The sequence below is a fragment of the Mastomys coucha genome, unplaced genomic scaffold (assembly GCF_008632895.1).
Source record: "Mastomys coucha isolate ucsf_1 unplaced genomic scaffold, UCSF_Mcou_1 pScaffold13, whole genome shotgun sequence".
In the NCBI taxonomy this organism is placed as follows: Eukaryota; Metazoa; Chordata; class Mammalia; order Rodentia; family Muridae; genus Mastomys; species Mastomys coucha.
The window spans coordinates 33,977,410-33,991,848 of NW_022196895.1; the positions used below are offsets into that span (position 1 = coordinate 33,977,410).

The window sequence follows — 14,439 nt, forward strand, 5'->3', positions numbered from 1 at the left end:
GTAACAAAAGCACCCCATCAATCTCACCCACTCCACCCACTCCCACACTACACACACAGAGGCAAGGAGAAGTGGACTGCAAGGCTCCTTGTCTCCCATTTTCATAGCTCTCATAAAGAGCAGTGAGAAAGAATATCCTCCTGCCTGAAGGTAGACTACGTGTGACAATTAGGAAGTGAAGCAGCCGGCTTCCTGGAAGCCTTCCAACTCTCCCTGCTGGCCATCCCTACTTTCAAAACTTCAGTCAAGGTAAGGAAGGGTTAAAACCAGAACCTCAGGAAAAGAGAACTAGGTTCGGCTCCACCCTCTGTACAACAAATAACAACTCTGGGCCAAATCCACTCAGCTACACAAGACTCCGTGACATGCCAAAAAAAAAAAAAAAAGCAGGTGAAAAGAAGTTGGGTTTCCTGGGAATTCTCGCCTTACAGGGAGATTTTACTTAAGTAGATTTTACCAATTTATGAAACACTGTATTAGATCAAATTTAAAAGCACATATAAAACTTGAAACAAAGCAAACAGTAACAAGTCACAGAGGTCACCACAAATCAGCAAGAATAGCCAGAGTTTGGATAGAGAAGGTCAAACAGTATCCATGGCAACAAAATCAAAACAAAAAAATACAGAAATAGGAGAAATACAGGCCTAAAACTTAACACTATGGAAGGAAAGTTGTGGAAGGAGAACTCTTAAACTGGAAGGTTAGTTCTTATTACCCTTAAAGAAAGAACCTAAGGATATATACTGCTCTGGTCACCAAAGGATCCTATTTCTACAATAGTACTTGCTTGATCACACAGTTACTGACACCCTGTGTATGTCAGTGGAAAGGACAGACTGGGAGCACCTGGTCTTGCTAGAAATAGGAGGAGATGAGTCACTCTTTTAATTCAGTCTATTATGCTCTGAAGCCTGCAGGTCACTAAACACGTTCTTTCCATTATCCATCACTTATCAGTTTACTTCCCAAACTTGTGGACTTGGATCAGAACATCGTGGGTGGAGGGAGGCATAAGAATTATAAACCATTTAGTTCGTGAAAGAGATTACTATGTTACCTGGAAGAGCAAACTAAGTATCTAGTTAACAACAACAAAGGGCAAATAGTTACGCAGAAACTATTTCTCTGCAACGCCCCCCTTAACCTCCCCAAACCACCCCACCCTTGGTATCTTTCAAAGCTTTTACAGTAAGAGGTAAGTAGCTCTCTGGATAAAGAAAAAGGACTTAGGAAAGGCAACAGGTAGTACAACAGCGTCACAGGAACATCAACAGACTCTCGGACTGGGGTTAGAATAGGCACCTAAGGAAAGATTTGCTCTCCTACAGGTGGTAGGAAAAGTGGTGTCAGGAACCTTGGGGCCCAGAAGATGGTGAAAGATGAGTTGAGAAAATGGCTATTTTTTAAAAAGTGTATAAAAAGCAATTAAATTACTCATAAACTTTTTGGAATTGAAGTCTAAGTCGCTCCTCATGGGGGAGGTTTAATCACTATCTCGGGTCATGAAGGGCATAGTATCTTGAAAGAAATTCTAGCCCTCTGAAGCGATAAGCAACAGGGCAAAAAGAAACAGGTTCCGTGGATAGGGAAGCCAACTACCGCCATGCCCCAGTGACCAATAATCCACAAGGACAAACGTCCAAAGGAGGAGGGGAGACGAGACTCAAGTCAGGTAACATTCCTGAGGGGAAGCATTACCAGGTGACACACCGGGCAGAAGGGGACAGGGCGGGAGGAAAGTTAGCAGGTGAAAGGGATTACTAGTGAGAAAGGAAATGACCTTTTAAAAGAAAAAGATTCCCCAAATGGGATACGGGTGAGAAGAGAAAATGGACTCAGAACAGCTTCCAGAGGAGGCAAAGAGAAAGAAAGAAAAAAGAGGAAAAAAAAAAAGAAAGATGTGTTGGGAGTACCAGAGGAAAGCAGAAGAAAGGAAGTGGGACTGAGAGCCCGAGGGGGGACGGGGGCGGCAGCGCGGAGCCTGCGGACCGATCAGCCAGGGAAGCTCCAAGGTGGCCCAGGCGAGGGCCAGGTGGGACATCCCGGCTGCCGGATGTCCCGGAGGGGGAGAACGTGGGAGCGCCAAGTCGGGGACCCAGCGAAACCAGGAAGGGAGGCGCGGGGGCGGCTCCCCAGCGGCAGGCAGACGCCCCCGGCGGGCAGCGAGGGTCGCCCGAGTGCAGAGGGCGGCCGCTCCGCCAGGCTGAGCAGCAGGGTGGGAGGGACACTCACAAATTTCTTAGGTTTGCCGCCGCCGTCGCCGCCCGTCGCAGGCAGCTCATCCGGGCTCCGACCCTTCTTCTTGTCCCGGGTCCCGCGGCCGGGCCCCTGGCCCCCGCCGGACGGCTCCATGTCCTGGTTAGCGCCGGCCACTGACCCCTTGGCTATGCCGCTCGCGCCCGGCTGCCCCGAGCCAGCAACCACCGCCGCCGCCCCGCAGCCTTCTTAGCCGGCCGCCGCGCCCCGCCTCATTAGCATGCTGGGCTGCGCGCGCCTCATGAATATACAACGGTGACGCTTCGCTCCCGCCCGCCTGCCCCACTTCCGCCCGGACCCGCAGCCCCTACCAATGGGGGAAGGGAGCGGGGTGGAGGGACGCCGCGGAAGCGCGCTACCTGCCCGGCGGGCCTAACCATTCGGACCCACGTGTGGGGGGGTGAAATAGAGAGTGGGCGGCGCCGCTCTGCCAGGCCACGGCGAGGAGTACCGCCCCCTGGCGGTTGGAACAGAGGAGAGGCCTTTAGGCTCCCACGCAGAAACCCACGTGGCTGTAAAGCTAGACCATCTCACACTCCAGCCAGGATTTTATTGTCTGAAGCAAGACTCTTATCGTAGAGGCACTGTTATCTTGGTTGAAAATTTAAGGCTTGGTTTTTGTGGGATAATGCGGTTTTTATGTATAGGATGCCCTTGCAGTGAAAAATGTGCAAAGTTACCTGATACAGAAAGAACTGAGTTCGAGACAGCACCAAGTCGAGCTATGGAATTATATTACCCAGCTCTGAATCCTAGACTTGCTTTCTAGTTGTTTCTTACATGGACAAACCAATTATTGCCAATTGCCTAAGCAGCAATTAAATAATTACTACATATTGGGCACAAACTATAGGCCAGGTTTTATGTTAAAGCACCAATTAGTTACTACATATTGGGCACAAACTATAGAGCAGGCCATAAGTTAAACATGGCATGTCTTTCCTCATTAAATCCTCACAATTTCTTCATAGAGTCTACTGGTATCACCATTTAAGAAATCTGGACTCGCCGGGCGGTGGTGGTGGTGCACGCCTTTAATCCCAGCACTTGGGAGGCAGAGGCAGGTGGATTTCTGAGTTCGAGGCCAGCCTGGTCTACAGAGTGAGTTCCAGGACAGCCATGGCTACACAGAGAAACCCTATCTCAAAAAAAAAAAAAAAAAAAAAAGAGAGAAAGAAAGAAAGAAATCTGGACTCTGGGAGTTAAAGTGACTTGTAATATAACTGATAGAAATTTACACAGATTAATCCGACATCCACACCGTATTTAACCAGGATTCCTCACGGGCATTAACCAAACATGCCCATGAGTTCTCTGGGTATGGTCTTTACATGATCTTCTCCCTCAGCAATGCCATCCATTTTACTGACTACATTTTACTGACTACTGGGGCCTGCAAGTATGAACTGAATAACCCTGAGGGCTGAAGGAAAGGATTCCAAGTGTCTGTTTCTGAGGACAGGCTCAGAACTTTTTGGAGCCTCCAGTACTTAGCTAATATCAGAGACTCTACTAACTCTGCTGTCTCCTGAATCTGGCCTTTATCTTCTGTTTCCAGCCTTCAAACTGCCAGATGAGAAGCTGCATGAGCTGTCCAGCTTCTGACTACAGACTGTCCAGAGGAATTCCCATGCTACTTACTTCCAGGCTGACTGAAAGACAGTGAGCTATCTGTCCCTCCTTTCTTGTACCATCGATACAGTTACCATGCCTGATGGTGGTAGACTCCTCCAGGAAGGGGTCTGTGTGTGGTACACACAGGATCCAGCCCTGTTCCTCAGTCAGTTCGTGAGCAGCTTCTTACATCAGCACAGCAAGCACTTACTGTGTTTTATCTCAGGACATCTTTACCAGCTAACATCCTCATTCCAAACGCCCACGCTCATATACTTGAAGACATCTTTTACACCTTCTCAGGTCAGTAATCTGCCTGGGTTAATCTAACTCTTCAGTAGAAATGTCCTATTAATTCCCCATTTGAGAAAAATAATCCTTTGGGGACTATACACACAGGGCCTAACATAAGTACTGAGTGAGTGTTAACAATTTTATTATACACATCATCACCATCTGTATTTCCTTTTCACATCATACACTGTTAACTAGCAAGAATTAAAACCCCGGAAAGGTACAAAAAATACTAATTGGTTTATTAGATCAAAAACAGTAAAATGGACATAAAGCCAGTTTGAGCTTCACACCCTCTCCTCCTTGCCACTGTGCTTCATTTGCAGTTAAAGTTTCAGAGAGTCACGCCTTCCTCCCCTCAGGTTCACCTTGCATGGAAGCAAGAACTGTAGAAGGGGAACTCAGAAGGAAGTCAGAAGTGACCTTAGTACCGTCCAAACTTTCATCTCTAACAGTCTCTGTATTGGAGGGACAGAAAGAACAAATGAGGGGAAGAGGGGCTGGGGACAGCTGCTGGGGCCCATTACCCATAATGTTCCAGAGACTTGTCCATGTCTCATCTCTGATAGGGACAGCATCAGGCTGAGAGTCTGAGGGAAAGGGGAATTGATTCTAGAACCACATGTGGTTTCCAAACCCTTTACCAGAGTTGGTAAATGCCCTGGGGTGCCCAGTTCAGACCTTGGGGGATCCACACTTCTTCCCCACCACAGAGGTGACGAGGACCTCTTGGGGACGCAGCATCCCTGCGACTCTAAATCTCCACATCACTTTCCTTGTCATTGTCATGGTCTCCGTCATAGAATTCATTGGGTGCTTCCGGCCTGTAAAACAAGGGACAAGAGATCAGGAACCCTCTCTTCAAATTCCAGACTCCTCCCAGCACCCTCCTCAGAGCCACTTGTCCATGTGCGTCTTCTGAAAGCCAGTTCCTCTCCTCTTGATGGCAGGGACTTACTGCAATCCATGTATTCAATAAATGGAGACTCCTGTGTGCCAGGCACTGCTGTAGGCCTTACTTAACAGCAGAGAATCAGCCAGACTAGATTTCCATACAACCTCTTAAAGCTTACCTCATGAGACCAGCAATCACAAAGCAAACGAATGAATACAATAACTTCAAATGGTGGAGTGTTCTACATGAGTCTGTTGTGAACAAGAGGGTAACAATGGACCTACAAACTGAGAGACTGTTCTAGGAATGAAAGATCTAAATTCTGTGAAGAGGCTAGCCAGGCAAAGATCTCAGGAAGGTTCCACCAAGCCACAAGAAAACCAAGTACAGAAATTACAAGGTCCAAGGAAGCTGAGCCATTCCAGAATGACAAGGAAGCCAGTAATGCTGAGGTTCATGTGGGCAGACAAAAGTCATTTCAGAAGACGAGGAAGGATCTGTATGCAGGACATGTTCAAACTGTTGCTTCTAAGTACGAGGAGGAGGAATGGTGTAAGCTGAGAATGAGGCAGAGAAAGGGTCTTAGTTGGGGTTTTACTGCTGTGAACAGACACCATGACCAAGGCAAGTCTTATAAAAACAACATTTAATTGGGGATGGCTTACAGGTTCAAAGGTTCAGTCCACAACCATCAAGGTGGGAACATGGCAGCATCCAGGCAGGCATGGTGCAGGAGGAGCTGTAAGTTCTACCTCTTCATCTAAAAGATGCTAGCAGAAGACTGACTTCCAGGGAGCTAGAATGAGGGTCTTATAGCCCACATCCAGTGACATACCTACTCCAACATAGCCACACCTACTCCAACAGGGCCACATATTCTAATAGTGCCACTATTAGAATTTTTGCCCTGGGCCAAGCATATACAAACCATCACAGAAAGATAAGGCTGTAAGACTGACTGGAGGAAAGGTATGAGCAGAAGACTGACACAAGGTATGAATAGAAGATTGACAGGAAGGGAAGCACAAGTGGAAGACTAACATGCCATTAAACTACCAGAGGAAAGAAGTGATAGCAACACAGGGCTCAGAAAGTATTCAATACTGGCTTTCTTTTCTTTGAAAAACTTCACTAAAACTGACCTTTAGAAAGTCACTGAAGAGAAGCAAGGGACTAAGGCAGGCAGACAAGGCCATCTCTATCAGCTCTAAGAGCCCAGGGTGAAAAGTGAGGAGTCAGTCACTTGGGGTAACTACAGGACCCTAGGAAAGTTACTTGATCTCTCTGAGCCTTGGGTTCCTCCTCTAGTCATCTGAGGATAAGACCCATCTCTTAGGGTTATGCAGAGAGTAGAGCCAGATGTGAACACGCAACTATAGAAGAAAAAGCCAAACCCAGACAAAAAGAGAACTTAAAAAAAACAGGTGTTGCTGAACCAACTAAGACAATGGCAATCAGTTTCTAGAAGTCAGGCTTTAGAGGCCTGTAGACAAATGCTAAGGAAAAGCTGATTAGACAGAGCCTGAACCAGATATTTGAAAACCTCACCTAAGCCAGGGAATAGGGAGGTATCCATGGAAGAGGGGGAAGGTCCCAAGGATCAAGACCAAGTCCAAAGGACAGAAATGGAGGCCAGAATTCTACAACCCAGAATAGACCCAGGAGGAACTGAGAAGTCACCCACAGCTGCAGCAAAGCCAGCTTCGACCTCATGCACAGAAGCACAGAGCAATTTGAGTGGTCTCAGTCCTGTAAATGTATCAGGTCCCTACTAAGCCCATCTCTTTGCATCTTTCTTTCTTTTGGCCCATCTGGGTTCTGTTGTCCTTTCTCAACATTTTCTAGAAATTTCTTTAAGGATTAACAACAAAAAGAGCTATACTAATTTTTCCTATTTCATTCTAGCTATAAATATTTCAACATAGACCTAAGGAAGATAAAGATTATACGCACACACCTCACTCAATACAACTCATAATTCTAGAAAAATGATTTAAACAAATGTAGAAACTCTATAAAAGAGAGATATGGGCGGTAGTCTACTGGTTCACTGCTTAGGACGGAGTAAAATGCTGGCAAATGTAAACAGGGAGCTAGAGAGACAGCTCAGCAGTTAGGAACACTTGCTGCCATAGCAGAGGACCCCGGTTCTCTTCCCAGCACCCATAGAGCAGCTCACAAGCATCCTTGACTCCAGGAGATCTGGCACCCTATCAGGTACACAATGATGTACATAAATGCACACAAGCTAAACACCATCCACATAAAATAAATCAATCTAAAAATAAATAAAAGGTTTTTTATTTTAAAAAAAAAAGATGTAAATAAACCACTAAATTCTTTCTAGAAAGTAATTTGGCAGCAAATATAAAAAGTTCTATTGTATATATCATTTGCCCTAACAGCAATAGTTCTGAAAATCAGACCCACTCAAACAAGCATAGAGATATATACATAAAGGGATTCAGTGCCACAGTCTTTACTATTTTAATAGCCACAAAAAAGGGGTGTGGGGTGGAGTGGGATAGAGATTAATGTAAATATCCACAGGTTGTAACTGATTACCCTTGTGATCATATGATCACCACACAATGGAATTACACAACTGAGAAACCACTGATCTATACATTCTGACATGGGAAACGTCTTTTAAAAGAAAAACACAGACAAACGTAACTCAAAACAACATATAGAAAATATCCTTCACATATTAACAAAAAAATTATAAACAAACTGGGTAGGGCAGTACATGCCTATAATCCCAGCATTTAGAAACCCGAGGCAGGAGGATCATTATGAGCTCAAGGCCAGCTTGAGCTATGATAGTGAAACCCAATCTCAAAAATACCAAGAAAGAGCAAGGCCTGGTGGTGCATGTCTTTAATCCCAGCACTCAAGAGGCAGAGGCAGGAGGATATCAGATTTAAAGGCCAGCTTGGTCCACACAGAGGAAACCATGTGTCAAAAACCAAAAACAACAGCAACAAATCAAGAAAAAAAAAAAGCTGTATAAATAAAATTCTGAATGTGCACATGAGCATGTAATATTCTTATAATCATCTATCCAACAACATAGAAAATCATCTATCCAAACAACAAATAAATCAAGCCATAAATAACAGTTTCTCCCATGGAATAATTCTAGAACTATGGAAACGCAACATATTTTGATGCTGTTTATAATATTTTCAAAAAATATGTTGTTTTGTTCTTAGGAGTATCAAGAAGAGTAGAAGGCTCGAAGTCTAAGGAAATAAGCCAGGGCCCCTGAACTCATGCCTTCTCACTTGGGCCTCCTCTCAAGCCTGAGGAAGCACCTGCCCTGCAGCCCTGCCCCAGACCTGCTGTAGTTCTCCTCAGGGCCTCTCTCTTCAGCGTCGGGCTCATCAGTCCTGTCGTACGTCAGGAGGTCTGCCGGGACGTCGTGAATCTGGACACTCGGTGCATGGTTCAGCATCTTCAGGTTTTCAAAGATTGTCTGGCGGATCTGGTCCAGATACTAGTTCAGAAGAAAACAGTCAGTAGTGCTGGGGTGACTCCTATACTATCCGGAATCCTGTCCTCCATCGTCCCTGACTATCCTCAGCTGGTAACTGTCCCTCCCAACCAACCCCACAATAAGAGCAACAGTGACAGCCCAGAACTTCCTTCTCTTGCTCTCTCCATTTCCCACCTCCTGGACCTCCCCTGAGCCCTCCCCTCATTGCTGTGTCCAGCCTCCCCAAGCTGCTCACCTGGCGTGAGTTCTGATTCTCGATGCGGGTGCTGACATCTGGGTGGAGTGTGAAATCTGGGGCAAAGTACTCGAAGTACTCTTAGAGATGAGAAGCAATTGGGAGAGGGGATGAACGAAAGTATGGCTGAGATACCAAAGACTGAATCCCATGGCTTTCCGAGCTCCTCTCCGAGGCCTGGTCCCCATGTGTAAGAGTATTTGCTCTGCTCTGAGCACAGGGGTTTAGTCTGCAGAGCTCCCAGAAGGTACAATTTCCCTTCAAACAAGGTCATTCTGAGGACTGGTGAGAATGGTCCCCCTGTGGTGGCATCATGAAGTGGACCTTACCACTATAGGGAAGTTCCTCACTAATGGCCTCTTCTACCAGCAGAGATGTTTCGTATGTCCTGAAACCAGCAAGCAGAGGGGTTTGGGCTGGCGGCATGGGCTGAAAGGACCACCCCTCCAATTTCAGGGAGTCTATGTGAACCACAGAGGAGCAGAACAGAATACTCACCAGCACCGGGCAACGTTTCGGACAGTGTAGCCACCACCTCCCAGCACCAGGAGAGGGATATTGAAACTCTTGACATATTCAACACATTCTCTGTTAGAAGCAACAAGAGGACTAGGTGAATCTACGACATGTGACCCCAGACATGACTTGAAATATTGGACAAAGACTTGATCAACAAAATTTCTCTGTCATATTGCGTAGTACAACTCAAAGTTGCATTCTTTGTGTGTGACTACTTGTATAAATGTGAGTCTTCACGTGTGCCAGTGAATGTGTGTCTGAAGATGTGTGCACATGTGTTCACACATGTATACAAGGGCCAGAAGACATCTTCAAGTGTTGGCCTAAAGGTACTATCCACCTTTTTTTTTTTAACCTGGAACATGCCAAGTAGGTTAAGCTGGCTGGCTACCAAGCCCTATGAATCTTCTGGTCTCTATTTCACCAGGGCTGGGATTATGGCTTATAAATGGGTGCTACCGGGCCTAGTGTTTTTATATGAGTTCTGGGATCAAACTCGAGTGTTCATGCTGTATAGCAAGCACTTTTACTGAGTGAGTTAGTCACCGTCCCCACCTGGCTCTGAGCTGTATACTCAACATACACACACACACACACGCACACACACACACAAATGAACAAATTAAAATAAACCTTTTAAAAACACTAGCATACTTTAATATTTTGTGTCTCAATAAACATTTTAAAGTAAAGCTGTCACTGTCTTGCTTACTACTCTCCCGTACCTTACCTGCTACCCAACTACTACTGTACCTTCAGACCCCATACTTCTCTCCATCAATACATGCCCAGCCCAAATAAAGTTAATGGATTCCTAACTACCACTACCCACCCTGACCCCAACTCTCACACCAAACCTTTCTTCATTTAGCAGTCAGAACAGTAACTTTCAGACTCATTGGACTCCGTCACTTCCATGTTTAAGATCCTTCAACTGACTATGCACACTTTCAGCCTGGCCAGCTTACAGCACCTGACTACGTTCTGCCCTTACGGGTAGGATTCTCTGCTCTCCTTTTATGGCTCACTCCTTAGTCTCCAAGGTCTCCCATTTCACCTTCTCAGAAAACCTTTCCCACAGCATGCTGTCTATAATATATTCCCAAGCCAGGTGTGGTGACCTGAGCTTGTAATAGCAGAATTTGAGAGGCTCAAGCAGGAGGGTCACCAAGTTCAAAGCCAGCCTATACCACACAGTGAAGCCTTAAAAAAATTGTACAATTAAAAAGTAGATTCCCTGCTATTACCTTGTCGTATTTTTCCCTCATTAGATTTTTGATTGTATGCATGTGTATTTATGTACGATCTAATATATACACATATATAATAATAACAAAAAATAAAATACAACTTTAAATAACAGCAACAACAAGAAGAAGGCAACGCACCCGTGTCCTCGAATGCTGAGATTGAAGCAGCCTAGTCGATCACAGCCCAGGGAGTCAGCGCCACACTGCAAAAAGGAAAAACCCAAAGAACATCAGTGTCCTCTAAGGTCCTTCCCCACCAACTCAGGGAGCTTATTCTTCCTGATCCCTCTCCTGTAGCCCAGGCAAGCCCTCTCAGGGAGATGCTAAGGGTCTTACCTGGAGCACGATGCACGTTGGCTGGTAGAAGTCCACCACCTGGCTGATGACTGGCTGGAAAAGGTGCTTGTAACCTGGGAGAGGGCCAAAGGTGGGCAACCTGGCACCCCAAGGGGATGGGGAGACAGGGAACAAAAGGAAAAAGGGGGCTGAGAGAGCATGTAGCCCAGGAAAGGGGCGACCCACAGAACCAACTACTGGTTCTGAACTTTTGGAGGGTGTCGCATCTGCTGAGTTAAACACTAGCAACCTTCCTCCCAGAAGAATAAACAAAACATATACACACATAATATATTGCATACAAATTCCAAGAGTTCATGGTCCCTCTGAAGGCCATTCATCCTTAAGGACACCTGGCCCAACAGTAGACAATACCAGGCAGAAGAGGTTAATTGAAAGAGAAAAAAAAATGGGGAGATAAGTGAGCATGGAGAAATCATCAGAACTTACTCTGGTCATCAATGCCATCCCGTAAGGGCACATTGAGACAATAGTAGCGGCCACTCTCCGCTCCAACTTCATACATGTCACCTATAGAAAAGAGAGCGCAGTGACACACAGGAAGTTCTCTCAATACAGCCATTCTTTCTGTGCCCTCTACCACCAAGATTCTAGCAACTTGCATTCACTCAATACATAGTCATGGCTATGTAACTCAGGATGGCCAGGAACTTGTTATGTTACCCAGGCTAGCTTTGAACTCTTAATCTCCCTGCCTCAGCCATCTGATTATTGGTATTATAGGTATGTGCCTCCCTGGCTGGTTCAAAAATTATTATTTAGCCAGGCATGGTGGCACATGCCTTTAATCCCACCACTCAAGAGACAGAAGCCAGCCTGGTCTGTAGCAATAGATAAAGAATGAACAAAAAAAACCTACAATAAATACAACTAGCAGTGAAGACTCTAAGAAAAAGAGAGGGTGAGGTACCTGTTTGATTTAATGGAGTGGTCAGAAAGGTTTCTCTGCAGAAAGGACGTAATACTTAAGAACAGAAGGCTAAGGAGTCAGTCATGCCAAGGAGCTGAAGGACAGACATGGGTAATGGCACATCCCTGATATGCCATAAGTCAGGGTGTTGATTATAGAGGATTATGTTCAAGGTTAGCCTGAGCTACAGTACAAGACCATCTCAAGACAAAACACGAATACACACAAAGAGCTAAGGGGTACAAAAAAAACACAGTAATTCTATTCCCTACCTGTTCCAGGAAAGAAGTAATTTCCATATTTGTGGAAGGACACAGTCATGACCCGGTCAGTAAGGTAGAAGGCTTCCTGAACCCCGTCACCATGATGGATGTCAATATCAATGTAGAGCACCCGAGGGTGGTACCTGGTATGGGGGCAAAGCCATGGTCTGGTCTGGGGAAGAGCCTTATCCCCCAATCCTCTCTTCCCAAACCCAATGTCTGGAATTATTTAGAGTCTGCTTCTGGCCGAGTCGCTTGAAACCTTATCCCACCAGTTTCCTGCAGGCTAGAGACTGGGAAGAACAGGAATGTGCAGAAGGCTGAAATGTGAGCAGGCAGCAGGGACAAGCAGGAAGAAGCCATCTGAGAAAAGCATAAAGGACTTGGGAGAAGCCAGTGGGGAAGGAGATCAGGGCTGGGCCGAGGCCTGAGGACCTGCATTCCAGTTCCCAAACTCTCTCCATCTCCTCTGGCAATACTTACTTAAGCAGCTCCAAGATACCAATCACTATGTCATTGACATAGCAGAAGCCAGAGGCCTGTGGGGAGATGGTTCTATAAACAGAGGAGCAATTCTTCTACCTGGCTTCCCCAGCACTGTCATTCAGCCGACCTCACCAAGGGTAGCCACGGTTTTCCCCATTGCACCCTTACCTCAAATTTCTTGGCATGATGTAGACCACCAGCCCAGTTGATGGCAATATCACAGATCTGAAAGAAAAACACCCATTCAGTCTTTTTCTTGCCCACCATTGAAGCTGGGTTCCAGATCAAGGCTCTGTGGTCCTGAATCTGCAAACCCACAGGAAACAGGACCAAGACAAAACCAGGACCAAGGGCTACATCACCTTGTTGTTTAGCTGTGTTGCTCCTTGCAGAGATGCGCCTGTGTAACGGGAGCAGAACTCGAAGAGCCCGGGAAACACTGGGCTGCAGGACAAAGAGTAGGGGGTAACACCCCTCTTGTCACTGTCTCCCACCTTCCCCACCCAAACTCAAATTATCACTGTCTAACAGCTCCCTAGCCCTCCTCCACACCTGAGCCATTTACAGACCCATTCAACAAAAGTTTTAGACCAAACCTCACTGCAAAGCATGGTACAGGAAGCATAAAAATGTCTAACTGCCAGGGAGTTGGTACACAACCTGGGAAGCAAAGTAAACAGCTTCTTGGGTATACAAGAACTGTGAGGGAGCTAGCTGAAGGAGAAGCTGTCTGTGTGTCACACTTTGTCATGATGTGCAATGATATTCTTTATGGCTACACTTTTTTTTTTTTCTTTTTGAAACAGAGCATACCCTTGGCTATTCTGGAACCCACTCTGTAGAACCTGCCTCTGCCTCTGCTGGGCTTAAAGCCAGTGGCCACCACTGCCTGGCTTATGGCTGCACATTTTAAAGAAAGAACTGCATTCCTGTTTATGTGAGACACTAATAAGTGCAACTAACTGAAAGCCATCGGCTCACTGTCAGCACAGTAAGTCACACGTCAACTATATTAATTACCACTTATATACTGTATGATTCCACTTATGTAACATTTGAGAAAAGACAAAATATAGATCAATAGTTGCTTAGAGCTAAGGTGAAGAGAAGGGATTGACCATATTTGTAGAGTAAAGGAAATATTCGGTACCCTAGTATACTGTATCAAAACTCGCAGAAGCATGACACCACACAGCTGGCAAGACAGCCTGCTCAGTTAAAGTGCTTGTGTTACAAGCAGGAGGACCTGAGTCGGTCCCCAAGAACTCATGTAAAAAGGGCAAGTTTGGTGGTTTATGCTTCTAATCCCAGCTGTGGGGAGGCAGTTCTAAGGGGGTGGCTGGCTAGCAGCAAGCCATTGAGAGACCTCGTTTAAAAACTCAAGGTGGCAGCCAGATGGTAGAGCATGCCTTTAATCCCAGCATTCAAGGAGACAGAGGCATGTAGAGCTCTGTGAGTTCAAGGCCAGCCTGGTCTACAGAGAGAGTTCTAGGACAGTGAGGACACAGAGAAACCCTGTCTCAGAAACAAAACAAAATGAAACAAAAAAAAAAAAATCAAGATGCCTAGGTGTGGTAGAACATGACTTTAATCCCAACACTCTGGAGGCAAGTAGATCTCTGTAGGTTCAAGGCCAGCCAGCCAACCTAGTCTACATAGTGAGTCTCAGAACAGCTAGAGTTACAGAGATACTGTCAAAGCAACATCAAAACATAACAAGAAAAACATAAATAGGGTGGACAGCGTTTAAGACACCCAACAGTCGCCCTCTGGCCTCCACATACATTGCACCACCATATATACATATGAGTCCTCATGCACGAGTGAGCACACACACACATACACATACACACACACA

At 45.9% G+C, this 14,439-nt stretch overlaps 2 protein-coding genes and 1 long non-coding RNA gene across 6 annotated transcripts in view; 1 reads left to right on the forward strand and 2 right to left on the reverse strand.

Annotated features, from left to right (window-relative positions):
- The window catches only part of Diaph1 (diaphanous related formin 1), a 94,355-nt gene extending 91,765 nt beyond the window's left edge, over positions 1–2,590 (reverse strand). Inside the window, exon 1 of one of the 3 annotated variants that reach the window (XM_031365475.1) lies at positions 2,236–2,590. In XM_031365475.1, coding sequence (XP_031221335.1) covers positions 2,236–2,355 — 120 coding nt within the window. In that variant the 5' untranslated portion in view covers positions 2,356–2,590. The remainder of the gene's footprint in view (positions 1–2,235) is intronic. The other 2 variants (XM_031365474.1, XM_031365476.1) reach the window with 2 other exon arrangements.
- Positions 2,591–3,708: 1,118 nt separating this feature from the next.
- Positions 3,709–9,963, forward strand: LOC116087071. The gene is made up of 2 exons (XR_004117237.1): positions 3,709–4,176; positions 8,278–9,963. It is a non-coding gene; the product is annotated as an uncharacterized LOC116087071 (long non-coding RNA).
- Positions 4,293–14,439, reverse strand: part of Hdac3 (histone deacetylase 3) — an 18,752-nt gene continuing 8,605 nt past the window's right edge. The window contains exons 4-16 of one of the 2 annotated variants that reach the window (XR_004117234.1): positions 12,944–13,025; positions 12,750–12,806; positions 12,579–12,634; positions 12,105–12,238; positions 11,352–11,432; positions 10,902–10,975; positions 10,704–10,768; positions 9,295–9,384; positions 9,126–9,184; positions 8,797–8,876; positions 8,404–8,561; positions 4,849–4,991; positions 4,293–4,625 (exon numbers count right to left, since the gene is read on the reverse strand). Coding sequence is in view for 1 of the 2 variants with exons in the window: in XM_031365508.1 (XP_031221368.1) it covers positions 4,922–4,991; positions 8,404–8,561; positions 8,797–8,876; positions 9,126–9,184; positions 9,295–9,384; positions 10,704–10,768; positions 10,902–10,975; positions 11,352–11,432; positions 12,105–12,238; positions 12,579–12,634; positions 12,750–12,806; positions 12,944–13,025 (1,006 nt within the window). In the remaining variant the exon portion in view is untranslated. Of the gene's footprint in view, positions 4,992–8,403; positions 8,562–8,796; positions 8,877–9,125; positions 9,185–9,294; positions 9,385–10,703; positions 10,769–10,901; positions 10,976–11,351; positions 11,433–12,104; positions 12,239–12,578; positions 12,635–12,749; positions 12,807–12,943; positions 13,026–14,439 lie in introns of both variants that reach the window. The other variant, XM_031365508.1, reaches the window with a different exon arrangement.